The sequence below is a fragment of the Pipra filicauda genome, unplaced genomic scaffold (genome assembly GCF_003945595.2).
Source record: "Pipra filicauda isolate LSUMZ 115617 unplaced genomic scaffold, ASM394559v2 scaffold13_size5146498_pilon, whole genome shotgun sequence".
NCBI classification, from domain to species: Eukaryota; Metazoa; Chordata; class Aves; order Passeriformes; family Pipridae; genus Pipra; species Pipra filicauda.
Window position 1 is genome coordinate 2,457,883 of NW_024103874.1, and position 25,767 is coordinate 2,483,649.

General features: G+C 39.5%; 1 protein-coding gene across 1 annotated transcript in view; it reads left to right on the forward strand.

Moving 5' to 3' along the window:
* Positions 1-18,739, forward strand: part of GNAS (GNAS complex locus) — a 140,515-nt gene extending 121,776 nt beyond the window's left edge. The window contains exons 6-12 of the mRNA XM_027710656.2: positions 9,727-9,781; positions 10,123-10,196; positions 10,679-10,737; positions 12,361-12,481; positions 13,212-13,342; positions 13,854-13,921; positions 14,832-18,739. Coding sequence (XP_027566457.1) covers positions 9,727-9,781; positions 10,123-10,196; positions 10,679-10,737; positions 12,361-12,481; positions 13,212-13,342; positions 13,854-13,921; positions 14,832-14,978 — 655 coding nt within the window. The 3' untranslated portion in view covers positions 14,979-18,739. The remainder of the gene's footprint in view (positions 1-9,726; positions 9,782-10,122; positions 10,197-10,678; positions 10,738-12,360; positions 12,482-13,211; positions 13,343-13,853; positions 13,922-14,831) is intronic.
* The last annotated feature ends 7,028 nt before the right edge of the window (positions 18,740-25,767 follow it).

Below are 25,767 nucleotides of genomic sequence, written 5' to 3' on the forward strand. Positions count from 1 at the left end.
ATTAGTATTTTAAATGATTAACATAATTTTTTATTATTGTTAATGATGACAATTCTGTGATAATAATACATATGTGATGATCTTTTCAACTGAAAACATATCTACTGATTTGATGGCACTGGAGGGAGCTACAGACCATGAGGACAAGGTTCATAAAAATATTTTGTTGAAACACAATGAAAGGATATCCCATTAGGTTCACCTGTTTTAATTGCTCAGAGCAGCCTACAGTATACTTATAACATGCATAGGTTGTTTTATATTAAAAATTACATCTGGAATTGAAGGAAGCTTTAATTTCCTGATTTGAAATCAAATATGGGGGGATTTCAAACAACTTTATATTCTGTAGAGGCACTCTTTAATTTCATTAAAAATTACTCATATAGAACTTTGCATAAATGACTTCACTTTAACAGGCTCCTTAGTCTTAGTGACAAATATTCTTAAACCTGTCTGAGAAGATCCCTATTGCATGTACTGGATTTAAATTAGATTAGATTGTGAAAAATTATTAAATTTAAAGTTTCTCTCCAAGTTCAGTCCCCACAGAGCACAGGAGTGATGCAGTTGTGTTGGTTTCTTCGCTGTGTATAAGGTCTGGGACTTAATTAAAAAAGGCTTAAAACAAAAATCCCTGAGTTTGTTCATAGATACAGACCTTTTCCCACCTTTCAGAAGACAGGCATGACAAAAATTATATTAAAAATATGAGTATTTATGGGGAGCAGTTGGGAGAGAAGTTGAAGTCAACCACACTGGAGTTGTCACTGGTCCAGCTTGATAGTAAAGACCGTGGAGACAGTTTATTATTTTCTTACAATTAAGTACTACAGCTTTTAAATCCTTGCATAAAATTAAAAATTGTAGTCTTTAGTGTGCAAAGCTTTTGCTGAAATAACTGGAAAAGATACCAAACTTGATGGAGTATCTGGGAGTTAATAGAGTCTTTGAGAGTCACAGGAGGTTAAAACCATTTCCAGCATCAGGAAGAAGAGAAATAAGGGTAGGTAAAAATGAAAGCAGGCAAGCAAAATTCCTTTAAAGTGTAGAAAAGATAAAATACTCCATGTCTAAAGCAACTTTGATAGTGTTTTGCAAGAAACAGGCTCTTCAATTAGATCTTACTCTGGTGTTTTCAGCCCTCCAAAATTCAGGAAGAAAAGTTGGAGAGGAGGGACGGAAAGCAAAGCGAAGTGGGAAGTTTTTTTGTGCAAACATTTAATTGCTTCGCCTTTTCCCATGGTTTTTGTCTTCTTTCGCAGCCTTGTTAAAAGAAAAAAAAAGTTAATGGGGATTGCACCATGTTCCTTCCCACTCCCTCACCTCATGTTCCCGCCCCAGGCTTGCCCTGGGATCAGATCCTGGTGTAGTGATCTCATCCATACCGTTACCTTTCATTTCTGTTCCCAGCCTTGGCCTCGGAGCAGCTGAAGTAATGTGGGGTGGGGTGAGGGGCTGCTCCGAGGTTATTTGACATATATGGGCTTGTGTGGCGGGGGAGCCTCGGGGCCATGAGGGGGGAGTTGGGTTTAGTCAGTCTGGTTTGGTGGTTGTGAGAGTGTGAAAACACCTTCCTACAGGTTTGCAAAGTAGAAGTGAAGGCAGCTGCAGCAGCCTCGGGTGCTTGGGGTTGTGTATTGGTTCTCAGTGGGGGAAGCTGTGCAGAACAGTTTCATGTGGGAGCTGGGAACAGGGCTTGGGATGTAGAGTTTGGGGTGAGGGTAAAGGAGCACAGATGATCTCCTTAGGGGGGGATACCCCTCCAAAGCCATCACTAGAGGAGGAGGGATCCATGAGCAGCATCCAGTCAAGGTGAAGAGTCAATGGCAGAGGGGAACTGGTAGGTATCCTGGGGTGCCAGGGAGGTCCTTCCAGCAATGCACTGGAATATTGGCTATGTTTGGGTTACCTCATGTAGTGTTTGCTGCTCTACAGCCCTCTCCTTCTCATCTTCCTCCCAGACAAAGTTTGTCCATTATATGAACCAGAAGGGGCGATCTCATAGTAATGTATGAATTGCTTTCTTAAGGAAGAAAAAAATATATGTAGTTCTTTCTTTACATAATTTAACTCAAAACTTGCAGTTGGAAATAGGCTCTTAAACTAACTTGGAGTATCTTTATACAAAACAATAAATCCTGCATTTCATGTTATAAAGAACATTATCCAGAATACTTCTGTGAGAACTGCTGTTTCTGAAGCATTCGTTGTTCAGATGGCAGGGGAGCAAACTGGATGTGGTAAAAGGCAGGGGGAAGAGGAGGGAAGTTTACATACAGCTTTAAGCCTGGGTGGAAGTTACTCTACAATTTTTAGAAATGAAAATACCCATGTAGGGACCTAAAGGAATCCTGTGGGCTGATGGTGCAGTTTGCGTGGAGCGCGTGCACGGTGCCTTTATGGCAGATGGAAGATATTTTACTGGGGCTTAATGCTTATTATAGTTGCAGTTTTTTTGATCACCATCTGTAGTCTGTATTGGTTTTTGATAGAGCAACTAAGATTTTATATTTTGAGAGTGGTGTTCTCTGTGTTGTGTCACACTGACTACTACTTCCAGTGTGTCTGAAATAACAAAGCCTCACGACTTCAGTCTGATTCCTGCACTGCTGCTTTCCTGTGCTGTAGAAAATATTGAATCTCCTGATTATACAAATGTCTTCTGTTGGGTAATATTGACAAATACACTGAATAACATTTTTGACATAACATTCTGTTCCCACACAGATAATTTGGATGTAATTGAATGGGTTGATCAAGAGTCTGTGCTAAAAATACAACATTTTCTCACCCACTAAGTGGAAGAAAATGCTCGCTCCAGAGGAGGTTTTGTCAAGTGGAGCCATTTGGAAGTGGGATGGGTTGTGCCGTGACTCCAGATCTGCCCCCCAAGTCGGAAGGCTCGGCTCAGGGCTGCCCTGGGCTGCAGACACAGCTGGTTTGTACCCTCGGCACAGCCCACAGAGTCCCTGGTGAGGGTCCAGGGGATGATGCTGAGGCCGAGCAGCCATGGCTCCAGCCTGGCACAGGGTTTGGGAACCACGTCCCGCTCCAGGCTCCTGGAGGCCCCGAGCAGCCCGTGACTGATTTAACCGGAGCAGAGCGCTCCGGCCCGTGCAGGATCCCGGCCAGGATGCCTGTCAGACCCGCAGGAGCACTTTAGTACACTTGAGCCAAAAATGTACAGAAATAGTTGAGGGGGGGGAATTTTGAAGATCTCTTTTCTTTCCTTCTGTTTTCCCTTATTTTAATGGTCTCCTGGGCAAAAGGCCGCATTGTTAGAGTTTCAAAAGCGGGATGGTTGTGCTGCAGAACGGGGGGGAGAAAGAAAGAAAAATAGACCTTAGAGAAAGGCTGGCTGTTTAGCATGCAATAAAGTGACTTTTATACCTCTCCCAATCTCCTATCAAATAAATCTCGTGCTAACAAGCAATCAAACCCGTTTCCCTGCCCGCCGCTCCGCACGGCCCCAGCCACATTGTACCTTTCCAGCCTTTGAAACTGCCTGTGCCTATTTTTATTTGTCAGGCCGGGGCTGGGCTGGCCCCATTCCAGATGTGTCTCACAAGATTTGGTGCTGATGAGCTATTTATAGCCCTGTGGTTCCATTGTCATGGCAACCGTGCTAGAGGCCAAGGCGGCTGGGAGCTATTTCTGGACTTGTGCTGTAATGTAAAACTGATTGGGAAAGTTAGTGCATCCTCTAAGCCAGACTAACTTTAGACAGGCAGAGAGGGGGGGTGGGGGGAAAGAGACAACTACAACCTCTTTAAATAGATTTTTCTCCTTCTCCTACCTTTTCCCCATTTCCCTTTTCGATGGCTGGCAGTTTTTGGAGGGCTGCTTTGCCTTCTGCTGGGTTTGTCTCCGATTCATTCATGCCTCCCGGCGGATTACGCTGTTTTAATTAGGCAGTTTGGGAAGCCGGGTGTGTTACCAGCCTCGATTTTAGGGCAAGGTTGGAGCTTCGTGGAGGCACAAAAGTTAAGGGGGCTTTGCTGAGCGGGTCGTGGCTTTTTTTGCGATAGTCACAGTTTTTTATACCCCCCACTTCTAATAATCTATTTTTTGTGTGTGCTTCATGTTCTCCGCGCCATATAAGGAACTGTAACCTTGATTACCACAAGATGATTCCAAATATATGGAGTCATACTTTTCAGCTTTCTCATTATTTGCTTCAAAATTAGACCCATGGTGCCCCTCCGCCTCCAAGTGGCTGGAATGCTCGAGGTTCTTCTGGAATTACAGCTGGGGCCGCTCTCAGAATCACTTTTCTGCGATATGTACGCATTAATACCATCTATAATTAAATTCTGAGCTTTAAACTGTTTGTAAATCTTTTTATGTGACTTGCTGCTTTGATAAAGAAATTATAATAACCCCTTGACTTGGAATTGGAAACCAAGAATACATCTGCAGCTTCTTGGGACAGATTTCCGAAGAGTTGTCTTTCAGTTTGCTTCTTTTACGTCATGTACTACATTTCGAGGTTCATTTCCAGTATAAATCTGCTTTAGAATGGGATCCTTATGTTTGAGGAATGCCGTGCAGAATTTCCTTACAGGAACATCGTATATGAGATGGTTTTAAATGCAATGTAGTTCTCTCCTAATCGTACCAATAATACTCTTACAGTACTGTCCCTATGTGCCCGTCCCTAAAGGCTTTTTTTTTCTTTCCTAATTGTGAAGTAGTTACAGTAATTGCAAAGGTTTTGATGGCATTTATTTTCTCCATCTAGTTTTGTTTAGAAAAGAATAAAAGAGCTGTGCCTTTCTGAACAATTTTAATTGCCCAGTAACGTGTTTGTGGCACGTCTTCAGTGGCCAAATAACAGAAAATATCAGTATATCTTTAAAAAAGAAACAAACAAAAAACTAATGATGTGCCAGTTTTAGTTTTTAACTTATTTTGAAGAAAAACCTGACAAGTTTGGTTTCACATAGTCCATGTTTGCAGGATACCATAAATACTAACAGCATAGCTGAAGACAGAATTTATCAAATAGTTAACTTCTGAGCTTTTTAAAAGCTGTTGCTGAATAACATAAAGGATTATGGCAAGGACTAAAAAGGAAATAAAGTAGAAGTAAAGCGTGATCTGTTCTGAAAAATAAAAAGTACACTCATGTTTATAATGTTCAGTTAAATTTCACCTTAAAACTACTTTAGGGAGAGTTGTGTTAGTTTTGTAGTCGTGATAAGGTATAGATAAATAAATAAAAATCTCTCAGGCATTGGCACAGTTTGGTCTTTAGGGAGATCAGTAAACAAATATTAGTTTCTTTCTGGACATAGAAACTTGAATTGGAAAGACTGTTTTTTAGAGGCAATCAGGGTAAATGCAACTGTAATTCTTAGTGAAATCTTGATAATTCTTAGTAATATTCTGGTGGTTTCTTAGTAATATCTTGGTAGAAACACATGACTCAGTGGAAATGAAAATTTCCACTGACTCAAGGGACTCTGGGCAATTAAGTCGCTCCCTGAGTGCCTGCCTTTAAAGCAGGGTTATTGCAAGGTGTGCGTTTTGGGTGCGATGGTGGAGGCAGGAAATGCAGCCTGAATGAAGGCAGGCAGGAGTTGGGAGCGTGATTTACTGTCTGTGAAATACCTGGGGGCTTTCAGAGGCAAGAAACTTCACAAATTCAGAGATCTAGTACTACTGTTGAGGTTTATGAACGAATGCTGTCTTTAGTTGGGGTTGAAATTTTGATTTCTCGATTTGTCTTATTGACACAGAAGATGAGATCTTAGTGTGTCTTTTATCAGAGACATTTTGTATACAAATTCAAGTTATGACTCGACCAGAAAAAAAAACCTGATGGAAATAAAGCTCTTCAAATATAGGTGTGTTGTCAGTTTGAAGAGACCTTTCCAGTGTTGTTCTAGACTGAAAACAAAAGCTCTTCTTCACAAAGCAAAAAAAAAAAAAATAATCCTTGTCTGCCAGCCGTTTCGTCAGATCACAGGGCGTAAGATTTCAGTTACTGTTTATTGAAAAGGCTGTCAGGAAATGCTCGAGGAAAGGCAGTGTGAGTTCCCCCTCCCGGGCTTCCCCGAACGGTGGAGTTGTGCTGGTTCTGAGGTGGAAGGTTCCGTGTGTTACACACCTTTCCAGGAGGGAAAACAAGCGCAGGCTGCAGCTCTTTGTCTGGCAGCAGCACTGTCCATTCAGGAAATTCCCCCCACACAGGGATAAAGCGACTCTCTCTGTATGAAAAAACTCCAGAATAAATCAGGTACTAGCGTATATCTTGATGTGAAATTGGAACGTGGTTTTGACATAATAAGCTTTGTAAAAATTTGGAAAGAAATGGGGATACATGTATGACTTAATTATTTTGACCTGCAGGAGCCAAGGAAAGCTTCTGTGTATCTCTCTCTTTGAATCTGTCTCCTCAGTAGACCCTTAAAATTAAAGACACTTTATTTGTCCCAAAGATCTGTTTAAAAACTTTCAGGTGTGTTTTTCCTTCCCTAAGCTAAAGTAAAGCGACTCAAAGCACGTTTTTTATTTCAGATAGTTTTAATTTTTTATTAACACCTTTCATTTTACTATCTCAGACACACATTTACTGCTTATCCCAGAGATGCTGCTTCTCACTGTTGCTGACTACAAATAACTTAAAGTCTTCTTTTTATTTTTTTTTTTTTGTTAGCATGTGTCATAGTAGGATTGATGTTTTATAACACAGGCAAAAGTGCCTCATACTACGTGACAGTATTTTGCAGAGCAGTAGCTGATCCTGTTATTTAGTCATGTCCAGAATCTGGCCCTAAGTGAGAATTGGCAGCGATGCTGAATGAATTATTTGCTTTCTGGAAAATAGCTTTTCCGTATAATCTCTGGGAAAATTTTACAGAGGCAAAAAACTGACTCTGTAACTCGGTGCAAGACTTGCTCGCAGTATAAAATTTGGTTTCGTGGTTTGACAGTTTTATTTGAATTATTTCACCAAGGTCACTTCTCTTTCTCCCTGTAAGTTCACTGCTGACACAGTAGATGGTGGGCACTTCTCCAGCAGGCTTAGAACAATCTCTCACAGCAGTGAGTTCTGCACACAAAGTAGTACTCAAGTGGCCTCACTTGTGTTTTGGGTAGAGCATAGCAAGAATTAAAAATAGAAATTAATGATGGTGAATTTGTGTTTATTTTGAATTAGGCTTTGTTCTCATCTGACTGGATTATTAGTTTAATTTACTGGATAAATTGTTTGGTCTTGACTCACATTGACTGAGAAGTCTCTGAACACAGTGTATTGATCTTTTCTGAACTCCCGCTGTTGCTCCTTATTTTAGGTGTATCAGACTGGATCAAATTTCTGTTCCTCTTTTCTCCTTATAGATACATTTATTTTTCCACTGACCAGCTGAAAGAATAATCCCCTTTCTTTACATCTGAGCAAAAAATCAAACTGGTTTTTAATGTCTTTAGCCCCTTCTAAAGGACGGACTTTTATGAGCAGGCACACGGAGAGGAGGAAATCTTTATTTAACATATCGCTTTGCTCCATTTTCCCTAAAATGCCACTGGAAGCAGGGTGGGTTTTCTGGTAACTATCACACAGTGAAAGACTTCCTTCTCCAACGAGTATTGTTACGAGTATCAGATGTTACTGAATGTTGGAACTTGTTTTGGGGGGAAGAAGAAATGTTTATTCCATCCGAACTTGTTTTACCTGGCATGAACATTGCTGTTGGAATTCATCTCAAGTACAGTACTGCTGCTCCTATGTGGCTGATGTTTTTCAAGGAAATCATAGGCCTAAAAATAGTCTGCATAAACAACAGTAAGAGGTTTGTACTTTCAGTTCCAGGTTTTAGCAATATCTTGTTGTTATTTTCTAATTTTCAGTTTCCAAAATCCATTAAGCTGATTAGCAGAGTGTTTAAAAATAAAACAAAAAAAAAAAAAACAAACCCAAAACAAACCCAAAAATTCACCTCTTGTAGAACCCAGCAGAAAATGTTATGCTTGGATAAATTCATTCAGAAAGGCTGGCTCATTGCAGTAATCACCTTTGTATATCCTGATGAACATGTTCTGTTCAGAACATTTTTCAAGCATCCTCCAACTTGTGAAGTTGCCACGTGATTCTGAAACTGTGCTCTTAGGGGAGAGTATGGGGTGGAAACACGTGCTGGTTGGAGCTCATGGTTGTTGTATTTAACATCCTCTGTGTACTGAACAAAGAGTTTTATTTCTTCCCTTTGGATTAAAAAAAAAAAAAAAATTAAATTACTTAACAGCCTGGAATAGATGAGGAAAAAATCCCGCTTGCAAATTGCAGAGCACAGTTTGTCATCGTTTTATCCTTGTGTGTCTGTCCCCGTGTCACGTTGCATGATGGAAATGGATCTTTGCACTTCGTCTCGTGGTTTTTGTAGAGTGTTTATTAAGATATGTTTTGATGTGTTTAAAATTCTGTAATTCAGAGTAAAGAAAAATTACTTTTCATGTGTCTCTGAAACGAGATCATCTAGTTCCTGGTGAAAAGGACATTACACTGAAGCTGTTGTTAAAATATACAATTATTTTCCCCCCTTCCCCTGCTCCTCCTTAGGTGTTTTAGGAAATCAGTTGGGCAGAGGGGGCTGGAACTGGGGGCTGAGACCTGTGCTGGTGTTACTGGGGGTTGGGTTTTTGATTCATGAATCTGGGACGTGGCTCCCTTTTCCCCCTTGGAATTGTTGCCTGTAACTGTAGTTAATGCGCATTGAGAGAAGGGAAAATTCACATTTCCTTTGTGATTTCTGCTTCAGAGAGAAAACGATTCCTGCAAAGGAATTTCAAAGGGAACTTGAGGTATATTGGTTTAAAGACTGATTAATCATTAATGTGATGGGTAAAGGCATTGCTGAGGTGGAAGGTGGCTGAGCACTTTGTATCCCTGCCCAGTGCCTGGTGTTGGACAGTGGGACTGGGGGGCAGACACTGTAAAATCTACATCCCAAGCTGCTGCTTTGCCACATCTTCGAGTCTTGTAATAACACCACAATAAAACAGAGTTAACAAGTTGCTTCCTTGAGATTTTTGCTCTTTGAGTTGAAGTGAAAGATAATTAGGAGGTTATAGTTAATTGGTAAAAAAATTTAAAAGACTCCAGGGTATCCTCTTCACGTAATACCTAATGAATTTGAATGAAATATCTCTCTGAATACCCATTTAGCCTACTACTGCTGCTGCTTCAGACAATAAACTGAAACACTGATACAGAATTGACAGAAAAATCAGTATTCCCTCGCACTTAACTGAACTTGTGCTGAAATTGGTTTCGGGATTTCATTTATTTAAAGAATTATAGTGATGATAAGTTGTTTAAAAATAGTTGTTTTTCTTTCAGGAAAACTACACGTAGGCAATTTACCTGAGTCATTGCCTTACCGTTAGCAGTAGCAGGTTATAGTGTAGGATTTATATGAATAAATGACCTAAATTAAACTCCTGGTATGTTTGTGGTGGAGGGAGCCGGCGGGAGGGGCTGGAGTGAGATTCCCAGATGGATTAATTAAACTGGACTCGGCCCTCTGCTGGCTTGTGCTGGGAAAGCACGACCAGTGACCCAAATTGAGCAATTTCAGTGTATGATTTTTTAGCATTTTGGGAGTCTGAGAGCATTAAAATACACTGAAACTTACTTGACAACTGTCTGTCACTAAAGCATTGGGTAGTTTGTCTAATTTGAGAATGACAATTTCTCCTTTTCTTTCCTCTCCCCAGTTTTCTAGACAAGATTGACATAGTCAAACAGAATGAGTACACCCCGTCTGACCAGGTACGTTAAGAAATTACACCATTTATCTGCCCCCCCCGGCTTTGGGGACAACTGTCTCATTTTATAATTTCCATTTGTGGCACTGACACAGGTGTTGCCATGCACTGTGTATACTTAGTGTTCCAGTAAAAATTACTTTGTTGTTTGGATTATGTTTATACACAGAAATGCCTGTGAAATCTGACTTACAAGACTTACATCACATTCTGTGTCACACTCAAATGCTGTCCCTGGTTTTGCAGTACAGCATCCACTATCAGCATGGAATAAAAGGGGTTTATTTCCATTAAAAAATTACAAAGTACCTGTGTTGAATCAGTGACTTTCCTTTTATGCTGTAGGATCTTCTCAGATGCAGAGTTTTGACATCAGGAATTTTTGAAACCAAGTTTCAGGTGGATAAAGTAAATTTTCAGTAAGTATCCTTATTTTTTCTTTCTATTTTTGGGGTTTTTTATTTTGTTAATACAACGCAGACAAATACCAGGGTAAATTGGAGGAGAGCCTACAGAGTCATTGAGACTTCTCTCAATGTTTCTTCAGTGTTTCTGAAGTTGATATTTAGTAGAAAGCGAGTATGTTTTGATTTTTTGATTTAGTAGTCTGGCTTGAAAAGGAAAGGCAAATTGGTGTGCAATTTTCTGCTTTTATTTTAAATTGCAAAGAACAAAAGGGTTTAAATCCACTACCTCTGTGTGCATACGTGGGTGGACTGTTTACCTGTTCAGGTTCTCGTCATCCTTGATTCCTTTTAGCTTCTATGACACAGAAGTCCTAAAATTTCTTACCTTTTCTACTTGAGTTCAGGGAGAGAAAACAAAAATAAAGACACAAACAAACAAACAAAAAATCCCAACACAAAATGTATCCTGACTGGATTTATGCTTTTTTCCCCAGTATGTTTGATGTTGGAGGGCAACGAGATGAACGCCGGAAATGGATCCAGTGTTTCAATGGTAGGATCAGAATTTCTGTTTGCTTTATAAAACAGTTCTCTGCAGGGTTTTAATGCCCAGTCTGCATTTTCTCACTCTGGGAAAGCCACCATCTTTTCAATGTAGCTTGATAAGGAGTTACCTCAACAGTTGTATGGGTTGGAATTTTTTTTGACACGTGCACTTCTGTAACTGCATAGAACATCTTCAGGGAGAGGGAGAGGAGTTAAAGTTTGATAACTTAAGCTTGTCCGTTTTCTTTGGCTTCCCTCTCTTCATTTAATTAGGTTTTTTTGGTGGTGGCTTAGTGCATTATTTGCCAGCTATGTGAGTATAAATTCCAACTATATTCTGTCTTCCATATGAAGGTTTACATATGTATGTACCTGTGCAAAATACAGAACTACAGGATCATTATTATATGCATAAAATCAGAATATCACATTTTGGCATATAATTGCAGCCACATGGCTATGTCATGGTGCTTCTTTCCAAATCAGCACTGACCTAGTAATGCAGAGTGAGACTGTAGAGATCTGTCTGGTTAGACCTGGTGTCACATATGGTAAGATCTGGAGTCTCCCAACACCAGTGTCCCCATCAGTTTAGTTCAGGTGACAGTGTTTTGAACTCCCACACAGTTGAAATTAGGTAGTTTTGTGTCTGGCCTGAAGTGTGACAGGCTTCACTGCAGCTGTTTTTTACTCTGTATCTCTGTTTAGATGTGAAACCTTTCTCCACATGTTTCCTGGAAGCTAGAGGTGGTGGATTTTTTTTCTCCTTCGTTGTTTGGACAAAATATTGATGAAATTATCCATCTTTTTGTAGAAAAGTTACATTGAGATCTTACGGAACAAATAAAGTAGAATGCAACTTGGAATTCATGGTATATTGCTGCAGTTACTATCAGAGTATCACCTGAACACTGTGTGTATGTGTGGAACTACTGTGCACTATTTTCTCCTGTGCTATTAATAACAGATTTGTTTGGGTTTTACCTCTGCTCCTTCCTCTTCCTGTTACCTCATGGTCTGACTCATCTCTTCTGCTGCTGATGCCTGAGGTAGATGAGCCTGGAAGTCAGTCACTGTGAAGAGTCTGGAGCAGCACAGCCACACAGAAACACAGAGATGGGATTCTGTGATCCTGGGAATACCTCCCAGGAAAGAGAGGGATCTCCAAGTATAGCACACTACAGGGGACTGGAGCAATTACCCATGAATTCAACTGTCATTATTACTGTTCACACAGATCACCAGTGCTGTTTGTCCTGAGGTCTTCCCCCAAGGGCCTCCCTGTCCTTTCCTGAAAGCTCCGAGTTGTTCCTGATTTTCTTTACGCATTTTAAATCTTCTTGAAATTCTCCTCTTGGATTTCTTCAGTTTGTCTCTCTTGCTCTTCAGTTCCTTCCTTTTCTGCATTTTCTGTCATTCTTTCAGCTTCTGTTCTGGGACCTGCCTTGCCTGCCTTTCATGGTCTCTTCACTTTCTTTTTTGATTTGTGGTACTTAGAAAGCTGCCAGCAGCAGCATCCCAGCCTGTCCTCCACATGGAGCTGGAAGTCTGGCAGCTTCTTATAGAACTTTGGGATTCCTGGATGTTTCTCCTGAAGTTTGGTATTAACCAAGGATATTTCTTGGTTTAGATGTGACTGCTATCATATTTGTGGTGGCGAGCAGTAGCTACAACATGGTTATACGAGAGGACAATCAGACCAATCGGCTCCAAGAAGCACTAAACCTCTTCAAGAGTATCTGGAACAACAGGTCTGTGAATTGAAGTTTTTGTTGCTCATATCACTTAAATTGCTGATCCTGCCCTGCACTACAGTCACAACTTGTGTCTGGGCCTGGCTGGGACAGGGTTCGTTTTCTCCGTAACAGTTCATAGGGTGCCGTGGTTTAGATTTTACCCAAACAGTGCTGATAACATACTGATCTTGTAGCTGTTGCTGAGCAGTGTTTGCAGAACATCAAGACTTTCCCTGTTCCTCATTCTGCCCCTGCAGTGAATCCATTGGGGGGGTGTGCAGTAGTTTGGGAGGGGACACAAGTGGGCAGACCCAAACTGACTGTAGGGATGATCCATACTGTGTCAGTAAGAGGCAAAAGAGGGGATTTGGGGAGGTTAGCCAGCTTGCTGGGATTGGTCTGCCCACAGGAGGAAGGGAGTGATTGCCTTTGCATCACTTGTTTTGTTTTCTCCTCTCTTCCACTTACCTTTCACTTGTTAAACAGTCATTCCTTATGGCTGAAGTAATTAAAGCAGTGACAGAGCAGTGCCCTGAGCAGTGGATGTGCTCCCCTGGGTGATGGGTTTGGATCAGCAGCACAAACCAACCTCAGGGGATGCACCCCTGGAATTACACCCTCAGGATTCAGGTTTAAAAGTAACCTTTTAAAGTTATCTCAGTGTGCTGCATTCTTGTCTCCAGCCCTGGGTTCAGTTTCTGTCTGATCCAGGCTGTGCCTTCTCAAGTGTTCCCATTTTCCACAGGTGGCTACGGACCATTTCAGTAATCCTTTTCCTGAATAAACAAGATTTGCTAGCAGAGAAAGTTTTGGCAGGGAAATCTAAAATTGAAGACTACTTTCCAGAATTTGCTCGCTACACTACACCAGATGATGGTAAGATTTTTAAGTTTTATTTACAATTTATCATTTCTTTGTTAATCACGTTGTGTAATGTTTCTGGTAGTTTCAGCTAAGACTTGAAAACTCTTAAGTAGATGTAAAGTTCATTGTCTTTCAGCCAAACTTTAATGTTAACTTTTAGGTACTAATAACAAGAGAATCCTACCTTCTACACATTTAATATATTAATAATTTCATCTTGACAGATGTGACTTTGGTGTTGACCACAGTCTGACATTTTGGCACTGATGTGTCCTTTGGATTCCCCCTAATTCTACCTGTGGTCATTTCTCTTACCTGCCAAATGACTAGTACTGTAATATTCCTTTGTTCTCCTGAAATCTTGCTGTTTTAAACAATGTTGTGGTTTGTCTTATCTCACAGTCAGTTTTGCCAAGTATATTTCTATCAGACATGAGCAGAAAACAGAACAAGTTTAATATTTTTCGGTGCTATTACCAGAAAACATCTGTTTTAATAAGATACTTATTTTATTGTTAATCAGCAACACCAGAGCCTGGTGAGGATCCCAGAGTTACAAGGGCCAAGTATTTTATTAGAGACGAGTTTCTTGTAAGTATTTCCTTTCTTTTGATATTTCTTACCTGATTCTCCTCAAACCTAAACTCTTGTGCACTTTCTGCTGTTGCAAAATGCTGTCACTTCTTGTGTTGTTTATATTTAACATCCACACTGCATAAAACAGTTATGTTGAAGAGCTTTACTGCTGTTTCTCAGCTGCTATTTGGATATTTGCTTGTTGACACAGTACCTAATTAAATAGCAAAAGAATGGGTGAGAATTAAGAAACCTCAAATAGAATCAAGAATGAAATCCTGCTCTTTTTAATGGGGCCAGATTTTTCTTCCATGCATTATTTCCAAAGATAGAGACTAATCAAAAGATGCATCATCTGTCAAATATTAATGTTCTTTTCATATTATCTTTCCCTTTACTAGCTAGCTGAAGCTATAATAGACATTATGGGGTTTTTTTTAAATATTGTTACAATCACTTATAATGGTGAGCCTGGCAATCAAATTGTGGACTCATTTTAAAATGGAGCAAAATAAAATATTGAGAGAGGTTTTCTGTGAGGGTAAAGCAGAGATAAAATTGCCTTGTATAGGGAGGCAAAATCCTACTTTCCTCATGGCTGAATGGACTAGGAGTTTTGTTGCCAAATTCACCAGAGCTGCGTAAAAATAATGGCACTTTTTTGAGCTCTCGTTGCACTCTGGAATTCCCCAGTTTGCAGTGACCTTCTCACTGTGTAATTTCACTCATTTTAAATTTCATGGTTTAGGTGCGAGGGTGAAAAGTTGTGGGTGTTTCACCACTTAGTCCCACCCTGTGAGGACACAACTCCCACAGAGGCGTCTTCGCCTCCGCTCGGCCGCGTTTTGAGAACGTGGTGGGGGGAGTTGCCCAGTCAGTTTTATTTTAACCCGTTTATTTGAAATCTCTCCCTTACTTTCCACAGAGAATCAGCACAGCAAGTGGAGATGGAAGGCACTACTGCTACCCTCACTTCACGTGTGCCGTGGACACAGAGAACATCCGGAGGGTTTTCAATGACTGTCGGGACATTATTCAGCGCATGCACCTTCGCCAATACGAGTTGTTGTGATGGAGAGCACTTTTTTCTGTGTTTTGGACTCCTTATTCCTTATTAAAACAAAAAAAAAAGAAAAAAAAACACCCTTGCCCACATAGGGTGGAAGAGAACTGTTTGAATCTCCCATTGATTTGCACCCCTCAACTTTTTCTCCTTGCTGGACAATAGCAGCACTTCTAAGCTTGCTTCTGTACCCCTCGGACAGTTTGAGATGGCCCCTAACACTTAAAAAAGGCCATTTCCATGAGGATTCCCTAACACTGTTATTAACAAAAAAAGGAAAAAAAAAAAAAAAGAAATAAAAACTAATTAATTAAAAGCCCTGAATGTGGAGCACCTGAAAGAATTGGGAATGAAAAAAAAAAATTAAAAGATAAAACAAAAATTGGGGGAGAGAAAAACCTTAGGTAATTTAGCACTGTTGTGGGCATAATCCTATAACCCGTGATCTCCACTTTGTATCACTCACTGCATCCGAGTAACGAAGGTGCCAAGTCACAGACCAAGTTTGAAGACAGACCCTTGAGTTTGGTTCTCTGACTGTAAATGTGGCTTTGGGCGGAAATACTGACAATTCTCCAACAGACCTAGACAGTGCAAAAACCAACTGCTACCTTTCAGAAGGGTATTTTTAAAACCAGTCTTGGTGGTCTTAAGACAACCATGGACGTTCATGAATCGAACTGCGTTATGGCCTGTGATTGCAGAGAGAGTTTAACCACACACTGTTTTCAGTTTGTCCACTGATGATCCCGTCTGCTCTAAAAATCATTATCTGGACTGTAGTCCTCACAGTCTTTCCCTTCTTTTTCTTCTTCCCTCCCCTCATTTTTTATTTTACTGCTGGATTATTATTCTTGTACAGACTGTAAAATGTATTATTTTGTACAACTTTATTGAAAATAACTTGTAGAAGATCTTTGTGCCTTGATTATGGCTGTACCTGTACAATGAGCTAAGATGTAAGTATGTTTGATTGCGCTGTACAGCTTTGTCAACCCTATCTGCAGCATTAGCTCAAGGTAGGGAAAATTTATCTGTAGTTTAGTTTTTCTGGTTTATAAAAGAAGGAAAAATACTGTTTAGTAAAAAAAAAAAAAAGGAAAAAAAAGAAAAAAAAAAAGAAAAAAGTACAAATTGTGCAAACTTAACCACTTTAAAAGTGAGGTCTTCAACAAGTGACCAGATGTTGCAGCATCGTGCTTTTTAATTTTTAGCTTTAATTCATTTAAATCTCTATCCAAATGCAAAACATGGCTTGTTTCTACATAAACCAAATTTTGCTACAAATTATAAATGTTAGTCTTTGGTCATTCATAGTCCTTTTTTTTTTTTGGTAAAAGACAAAAACCAGAACAATAACAAGACACGTAGGGCATCGTGTAGGTCTGGTGACCATCTCTAGACTGGGCCAAATACCCACCAACCTCGGCTTGCGCTGCGTGGGCAACGACTCCCAGAATGACAAGGTGTGCACTGCCCTTGGATTTGGCCACTGAATCCCAGTTTCAAACGACATTTTTATTTCTCTTTTAATAAAGAGATACTTTAGAACCTTTTTTTTTTTTTTTTTTGGTTTTATATTAACTATATAAGTAGCTTAAAGTGAAGATGTGTGGATTTTTTCTTAAACTTGAATAATTTATGCAAATTATATGCTTAGAACAACATGTGGTACAGTAAAAAAGAAAAAAGAGCAAAAATCACTGTAGCAATAAGAGAGCATGTAATTTTAGTAACTACTACACTGCTTTATATTTTATACCTAGGTGTTTTATGTCTCTGTGAGTGTGTTACTTTTTCATGTGTCTAAACCTACGTGTACAATTTGTACAGAGTCAGAAATTACAGCTGTAATAACACATCTAGAACAGTGTTAGCCTATATTACTCAAACACCCCTCTTCCCTTTTCATTTACACCCCTAAACCGATCTGGATCTTACTGCAGTGACTTTAAAAGGAAGAGAAAAGAAACAAAAAACAAACACCAAAATACTTGCCTCTTTGCCTTTCACACTAGCTTCCCTCCACCCAAGAGACCGTGTTAGCTTTCTTTTTTTGGGAAGAGATCCAGTTTAAATTAAAATGAGGGTGTGGTCAGTGATGTGCAGCTAGATTTGCTTCAGGTCTCGGATGCCTTTTCAATACTGAGAACTGCAACCGTTCAGAATTGTGAGTTTTCATTTGCTTTTGTGGCTAAAGTCTTAAATTAAAATTAATCACCTTGTCCATCTTCGTTAGGGAGCAGGGACATGATGGAGTTACTGTCCCATCTCAACTCGAAATTACTTGTGATCTTCCAGAAGACACCGAATTGTCTAAAAATTAGAGCTGTGGTTGTTACTTGCCTTTTCAGAATGATCTTTCCTGTTCACAGGTTTAGACAGTTGCCACCTGAACTTTGTAGAACTGTAGGAGAACATGACTGAAAATAGGCCCTTCCAATTCAGAATGTATCCAGTGCCTGTAGGTTAAGGGCTGGCGTTTCCACTAGGGAAAAACGGGACACATGTAGTGGAAAGGAAACTCATTGTGAGCCTTAATTTTAGTTACAGGAGCCAAAATCTTTATTTCAGTGCCAACCCTTATGTTTTTAAGCCTAGGAGAAGTTGGTGTGAACACCAAATTCATAAATGGAGAAAACCTGTAGTGGTGTGAGGAATGTAATCTCTTGTCTGAGAGAAACAAAGCACCTCCATTAAAAAAATAAAATAAGCTTCTTTCTCTGATAATGAGGATACATAATAACAGTGAGCTATATAAGACAGCAACAGTTTAAGAAACCTAAAGCTTTATATGAACAGAAATGTTTAGGGGATGCTTTTTTTTTTTTTTTCTTAAGTGAGGAAAAAGGCAATTGTTTTGAATATGGTTGAGTTGCACAAGTACAGAGTGTGTGTGTGTCTTAATGTCTCAGTATTGCCTTTGTTAGTCTCTTTATTAGTCCATGCAGTTTGGTGGCCTGGTAAATGCAAGTCTTATTTTTAACAGCTTTCTTTTTCTTTTTTTCTTTTTTTTTTTTTTTTGAATACAAAACCATAAAGCTTTAATGCTTGCTATTTAATAAGTAACTGTGTTTTCTTCTGTCTTTAATTTAGTGGCCATAATTTGCAGTTAATTGAACCATTCCAACCTAATGCTTACCCATATTTCCTAGTTTTGTTTTATTTATTTATTTGAACTTCTTGTTTTCATGATTGAGGACTGTCACTTCTGTCTCATTCATCTGTTTGGAAACTTCTGACCTTACAGCCAAAACTTAACTCATTCTACTCAGTATTCATCGTGATGCTGAAGTGTAAGATACCTGCAAATGTAAACACTACCACTTTTATTAATAAAAGCAAATACAGTGTTTTTAGGGCACATTTGCATCACTATAGTTGAGGTTGTGTCAGTATTTCCATTGTAAACCTATGGAGGGTCTCTACCTTGGCACTAAATTGCCCTAAGCTGAATCTTTGCCATACAAGGCTTCTGCTCAAGCATGATTTGGTGGGTTGGTTTTTAAACAGTTTCCAACACAAGCTCTTGTTTCTGTTTTAAGTTATACAACTGTTTTGTTGGATGGGGGTTGGTTTAAAAAGAAAACAACAAAAAAACCCAGCAAACAAACCTGGTTCAAGATTGTTTTTGGCACTTCTGTAACTCAGAAATGGTTTTGATTTTAAAACAACCTTCGGCAAGCCAGTAACCTACAATATGGTCTGATCACTTTGGGTATTTTGTAAAAATAATAATAAATTGTAGAGATGTTGTGGTTTCAAAATCAGCTACTGTGCATTTGCAGTAACTTCTTTCAACCCAAGAACTTTTAGTAATTTTTTCCATCAGAATGTACATTCAGTGTGATGCAGGAGAGTAGTGATAACTCCTGAAGGTTTTTTTCTTTTTTAGTAATGTGGAGAGGCAAAGCCACTACAGACTAAAAAAGGATTCAGCTGCCTCTGAAAGCATCAAAAACTGCTCTCTTAAAGGCTGAAAGTGGAGCTGTGTAAGTTGTTAGGAGCAGACTTTGATGCAAAAGCAGAGGAAGGCATCCTGGATCAGCTGTCAGACAGGAGCCCTGAGGGCTTATCTTCATTTGTCTAAAAACTATTTTGAATTGTGGCATTGAGGATAGGATTGAACTGAGGGTATGTCCTTAACTCCAAAGAAAGGGAAGCTCTCTGCTTCACTGTGCTGCAAGGAATTGAGATCTGCAGGATGGTTTTGTTTTACCAGTAAATCTATGCACAGAAATGTTAATGTTCATCACTTCAGAGTCTGAGCACCTTGTCATCCGTCGTGGCACGGTATTCCTGTCGATGGTGTAGGATGTTTTGTATTATTTATCCTATTTTCCAATGTCAAAAATTATGTACCAGTAAAAACAAAAGACAAACACAGGAGATTGACTCCAGATCTGGAGGCAGAGCCCGTGACTGAGTGCCAGTCCAGTGCCTTAGTGACAATACTGTTGGTTATTGGTGCTATACAAATGTCTAAAAGAGTGATAAAGTTCTTATAAGTTATAAAATTCCATAAATTACTCAGGAAGAGAGTAAGTTCTCTTCTTTCCCCAACTGTATGTAATATGCTGTGTGTGTTCCTGACAATGCTGGCACTCATGAGACCTCTTCCATGGAAGTAAATGATAAAATTCCTACTAACTGTGATAAGGATCAGGACCATAGATTACCATCAGTGGAAATCTCACACAGTAGCAGGTCCTCATCCCTAAAATACATGTTGAGTTTCTGTAACAGGAAAAATATTTACAAGCAAACATCTGTTTGCAGTCCAAACCCAAGAGTGTACCCTTCTTCCTCAGCTTGGTATCTCTGAAAACTCATCCATTGGGAAAAAAATCTTGCTGTTCTCTGACAAACTTCAAAGCTTCTTTGTAAACAAAATAAGCTACAAAGGGGATTTCTGAAGCTCTGCTGATGAAAACCTTACACTGAAATATCTCTCTTCTGACTGACAAGACAAAATTCCAAGAGAGAACCAGTTTTAATCTTGGTCATAACCAGTTGGTTTCAATCCTGGGAGTGGATGGTGTCAGTTGTGGGTAAATTGCTTCAGAGTATTTTACTGTAGTGCAGAGATTGCTAAAATTTCAGCCACGAGCACTGGCTTTGCAATTAATTGTTTTCAACCCTGATTCTTGTCTTATTAAAAGTTCAAACTGCTTTTTTTCCTGTCTGCTTTCAGTGTACTGAGCTGAGCAAAATGGGTGCAGAGTTTAAAGCACAAGTGTTACCTGGGAGGAGGTGGGGAGGCAAACTAATCCCTCACTGCATAAAACAAAAAGATAATAAGGTGGGGGTTTTTTTCTGACTTCTGTATCCTATAACCTTAGCCTGGTTGTGTGGAAAAAATAGGGAGTTCCCTAGGGTAACAATAGCAAATGCTCATTGATACCTCTGCAACATGGAGAACTGACCAAATATGTAATATATAATTTTTTAAAAAAAAACAACAAAACAAAACTAGAATTTACAGATTTTCCTTTTTTTTTCACTTAGGAAGTCTGCCTCAAAAATCTTTATTGACAGGACAAAATAAAACCTTTAAATATTGTCCCAAACAGAGAGAATGATAAGTTTTTGAGGGAGAAGATTATGACATTAGGGGATTTTATGTAACAACATGCTTTCTAAGGCTGGGCTACTGGTAGACAAATGTAAGCAAATTCAAAATTAAAATATGAATGTATCTCTTCAATTTACCCAGTTGTTTTATTAAATGAGTTGGCTAATTTATTCTTTTAATATACTACTGCTCAAGTTTGGAGAAAGACAAGCTTAGGACAGAGTAAATTTGGGAATTCTCTCAATTCTGTTGTTCTGTTATGCAAACTAATGTTTTTTAGGCTGTGAATTTTATGTGAATTATTAATAGTGAAGTGTAGTGTTTCTATCTGTAGTTTCTTGGTATTTGATATGACTTTGGAATTGTATCATTCTTGCAACTAAAATGGCAGAGATCAGGCAGAGGAAGGAGCTGCTGTGTAAGGGGTAGGAATTGCCACATCAGGCTTTGGAGGGGGGCCCATTCCAGTTCTTTTTTGCTACATTATCAGTTTTCTGTTGGCAGGATCAGAAGAGCTTCCATAAGAAGACAAATTAGGGATTGGGTGATAGAACCAACATGTCCGTGTGAGACCTCAAAGTATTAATGGAAGGTATTTCAAACTTGCTTTAGGGTAGAGCCCCCGGGGCAGTGTCTGTCCTGAGGGGGGAGTGTGATGGGTGATATGGACGGAGCTCAGGATTTTTAATCTCTGTTCTCTTATGATTTGAAGGCACGACATCCAAAATGAAGTAGCATATTTCATGCCAGTTTTGGTGCTAACCTTGAGTTCTGTTTCTGACAGGGCAAAACTCTGCTGGGCTACAGAGGCTCGTCTGTGTAAGACAGTCTGGAAGCCCAGAGCTGCCACAAGCAACAGCTCTTGGGAACCTGTTTGGGATTTAAAACTGGGGAGTTTACAGCCAGTTGTTCTGTCCTACAGCATGGCCCAAAACCTGCTGCCTTTGAATTCAGCTGCTTTCTCCTGTCCTCACCCCCCTTCCTCTTACAGTGATGTGGTTGAGAAGAGAATAGAGCAGTTATGAAAGAAAGTTCTGAAACAACCTCAGCCAAAGTTTAAAGGAGATGGGGAAGGCTAAACAGTCCTCCTAAATCCATCCCGTTGGACACTGAAAAATAGATTTAAGGGGGAAATCCTTCATTTCCCAGGTGAGTGATCCAGTTTGGGATCCTTACACAAATTTTGCAGGTCAGAGAATGTATCTCTCCGAAAGGCCAGGATATCTCCAATTAAGGAACTACAAAAAAAAAGCACTTGGTGCATCCATTGTAGAGCTGGGACAGTTCACTGAAGGGTGAGTTTAATGAGCAGTTTTCAAATCAGCTGGAACTTGCTTTGAGGCAAGAAAATGTTTCCGCTATAGGCTCATCTTGGAACGTACTTGGGGTGTTGTGAGGCTCTGCTTTTAAGCAATTCTCAGTTTATAAATATAATTCCAACTTTTAAGTTGATGTTTGAAGGAGACCAGAATTGACATCAAGTCAGCAACCTCAGACCCACCTTGTTTTGTCTCACAGTGCTGCTGTTACCTGGCGAAGTGTCACGTGTTCAATGTCTGGAACAACACTGTTCTATAACTGTGAATCTCCAGGTACAAACAAAAATGCTTCATCTTGAGGTTCTGCTTGAGAAGGAAGAAGTCTTTAGCCAAAACTCATTAGCCTAATGATGCTGCTGTAATTTCCTACCCCATTTGAAAGTTATAACCTCACCTCTAGTTGAATGTATTGGCTGCTTTGTAAAGGGCTAATGATTACAAAATACAAATTTATGCTAAAAGAATTTGTAGAGGGCAAGGAGCAGAGGGAATGACAGAGAATGCCAGGGTGGATATTTTTAAAAAAAAAAACATGAATAAAAGGCAAACAGTTTTTGTTGGAAATCGGCTCTTCTGTTTGGGATTTTTCTTTTATTCCAGGAAGGAACCAAATGAAGTTGGATGATCAGCTGTATTACATTCAGCCCTTTAGGTAGCAATTCTTGAGGTATAGTTGTTAAATAATCTGCTCAAAAATCAAGCAACAAATTTTGATAGTTGGGTGGAATTGAAACTTGAGCATTTGATACTTGGTTTATTCTTCTGGATTTTGTTGGGGGGTTTTGGGGGGTTTTGTTTGTTTGTTTGTTTAGGGAGGTTGTTTTTGTTTTGGGTTGGGTTTTGATTGGTTGGTTGGTTGGGTTTTTGTGGTTTTTTTTTTTAAATGTAAAAGAAAAAAAAAAATAAGGTAGTTTTCTATATTCCTCTAGATCTGGCTCTTCACACACATTCACTTTCCAGAATGCCTTTACTGCTTCCTCAAGACATGCAGAGACACCAAGAGTGCCCTTCATGGGGTATTTTTTGGACTCAAAATTTTATCTCTGTCTCAAAATTTATCTCAAGATTTGCTCTCTGCCTCATCACTGCTTAATGAAAATCTCATTGGATGGGAATTGGGACTCAAGAATATTTTACACACAAAATTTACTCAAATAATGCATTTAGGGGAAAATTTGTTCCATTGATTTGCAGAATAATAAAATCTTGCAGGGGCATTCAGGTAAATGTAAGTGCTTTTATTTATGAACATCTCACTGAAACTTTGTAAAACACAAATCCGTATGGGAGAACACACTTAAACCCAAGAAGACAACCTTGTTTCCATTCAAAGTTGTAAAAGTTTAGTTTGCAAAATCAACTTTGGTACATTTAATGTTTCATCACAGTGTAAGTGATACCTTGAAACTGTTGGGTTTGATCTGATTTTACCTCTTGTTTATGGACGTGAAGTGGGGCAAGCTTGGATATTGCAATGCTGCAAAGGGCTATTCAGCAAATGGCTGGCTGTTACAGATCCCTAGTTTTCTCCTTGAGGAAAGTTGAAAGTAAATGCTTTGAGTATTGTTTGTTCTTTATATATTAAAAAAAAAATAATAAATTTTTTTTCTGTTACTGCAATCAAAATAAAGAGAGATAAATATATAAAGACAAAAAACTTCCGGTTTTAAGATTCAGGGACTGAAATTACTGGTATCAATAATGTGTAATACCAGTGTGTCTCTTACAGGCAGTTGGTTCCCAACTAAGTGGGAAGTTTTGTAGCATTTTACCATCAAAGTCTTACAAGTCCAATTGTTGTCACTACACAAAAATTTTACCTGCTCTGACAATGCTTTTTCCTGAGGTTCAGATGTACAATTTTAGGCCGTGAGCTCTGGGCACAATAAAATTCCTCAGACTGCAGATCCAAATATCCTACCCAGGAGATGCACAGCAAATTCCAGTCGTGGGACGGAAGCCTCTCCTACCTGTAGAAAAATATCTGTCATAGAAACTGTATTTAGTTGAGCCTTCTGTAAAGAATTAACATCTCCTCCTAAGCCTCAGGAAGTATCAGCCTTGTGGTTTTCCCATCCATTTTCATTGGAATGTTAGTTAAGTTCTAGCCTTGCTTTTTTTCCAGTTTTAAGTTTTCTGAACCTTCTGTGAAGATACTGTAACAATTACCCTGAAATCACCTTCAGAGAACGTCCTACACCTAATTACACATTTTATAACATCATTACAAGCCAAAAAAAAAAAAAAAAAAAAAAAAAAAAAAAAAAAAAAAAAAAAAAAAAGCTGATGAAGCCCAGGAGGTATATAGATGTTTCTTAAGAGACTCCCAGAAAATAATTTTTCTTTCTTGTTTTAGGTTAGATTAAACTGGGATTTTTCTTAGGAGCTCTGACTGGTTAATCACACTGTCTGTTCCGAGTCCGCTGTTATTTCCTCATGTCTACGGGATGGAAACTGCCCACTAACCAAATGGAGATGAGCCAACAACTTTTTCTCAAGGATATTTCCATTGGCTTCCAGCCTCAGCCTGTCACCTCACTCCCAGTTTGTTCCTCATAAAAAATGGCCAGTGATTCCACAGGCGTTGAAATGTCCCTCACTGTCTCCCTGACTGCAGTGTCTGGCACAGGTAGGGAATGTGTCTGTTGTGCCTCTGCTTCAATCCGTGCTTTTTATTCTGGAAAAGTCTCTTTTCCTTTCTGTTGGCAGAGCAAAAAGAACATTATCCCGGGCTCACACCAGTGTTGAAGCAGTGTTTCAGGAAGGGCTGGTTCACCACTGTAGGGCAGCACACGACAGCACAACTCGCTCTGTGCTGCAGTTCGGATGCTGCTGCACATTTTCTACACTGAAATCTGAAGGGCAGTAAATCCTTTGATCAGCACAGACACTTGAACAAGGACCATGGCTGGTGAAGATCCTACAACAACTTATTTCTGAGCAAGGTTTTTTTTGGCCTTTCCTACCGAGCAATCTCATGGATTGCATGGAAGACAATGTAATTCCTTTTTACTAGTTTTCAGTTAGAAACTGAATGAGAATAAAGGACCATTTAAATGATTAATCAGCAATGCTCTTGGCTGCCCTCCAAATCCCAGAACACACCCTCCCCCTCCCCTTTCTCCCAGTTAAGCTCTTATACAACTGAAGAACAGGAGTGGATCTGAAGAGAGACAAAGGGACTCTGTTTCTCTCACATGGTCTCAGTAATGCCCATCTCCTGCCTAAGGCCACATTCTGTGATCAGTTTTCATTTTAGACTTAGCCCATCTTCATCTGTCTGTAATTCCTAGTCCTAGTTTATTAACTCTTTTTTTTTTTTTTTAACATCAAAGACTTCAGGATTTTGTCTCAGACTGAAAGTAATGCCCAAACACTTCAAATGCCATGAGAAAAGGCAGAAATGTTACTTAATGTTATTCTCTGGCAAGTTTTGGATAATCAGAGCTACACCCATGCTGGGCCTCAAATTTTATCATTAAAACCTGGTCCTAAAGATCTTACCACATTTGTTCCTCAAAGTTATCCTTCCTTTTTTTCCCCCCTTACTTGTCAGTTTTCCAATTCTACCATAAATTGCATTATTTCTATCAACTTGCTGTTGTTCACCATCCTTTTCAAAGTGTGAGGGAGGGAACTGCTGTTACCCAGCTGCAGCCAGGACAGCACATCCTATGGACAACACATCCCATGGAACAGCACATCCCGTGGAGAACACATCCCATGGAGCTGCACATCCCATGGTACTGCACATCCTATGGAGCTGCACATCCTATGGAGCTGCACATCCTATGGAGCTGCACATCCCACGGACAACACATCTCATGGAACAGCACATCCCATGGAGCTGCACATCCCATTTTTCCCTCTTCCCTTGCAATTTCCGTCCGATTGTCGCTGCGCT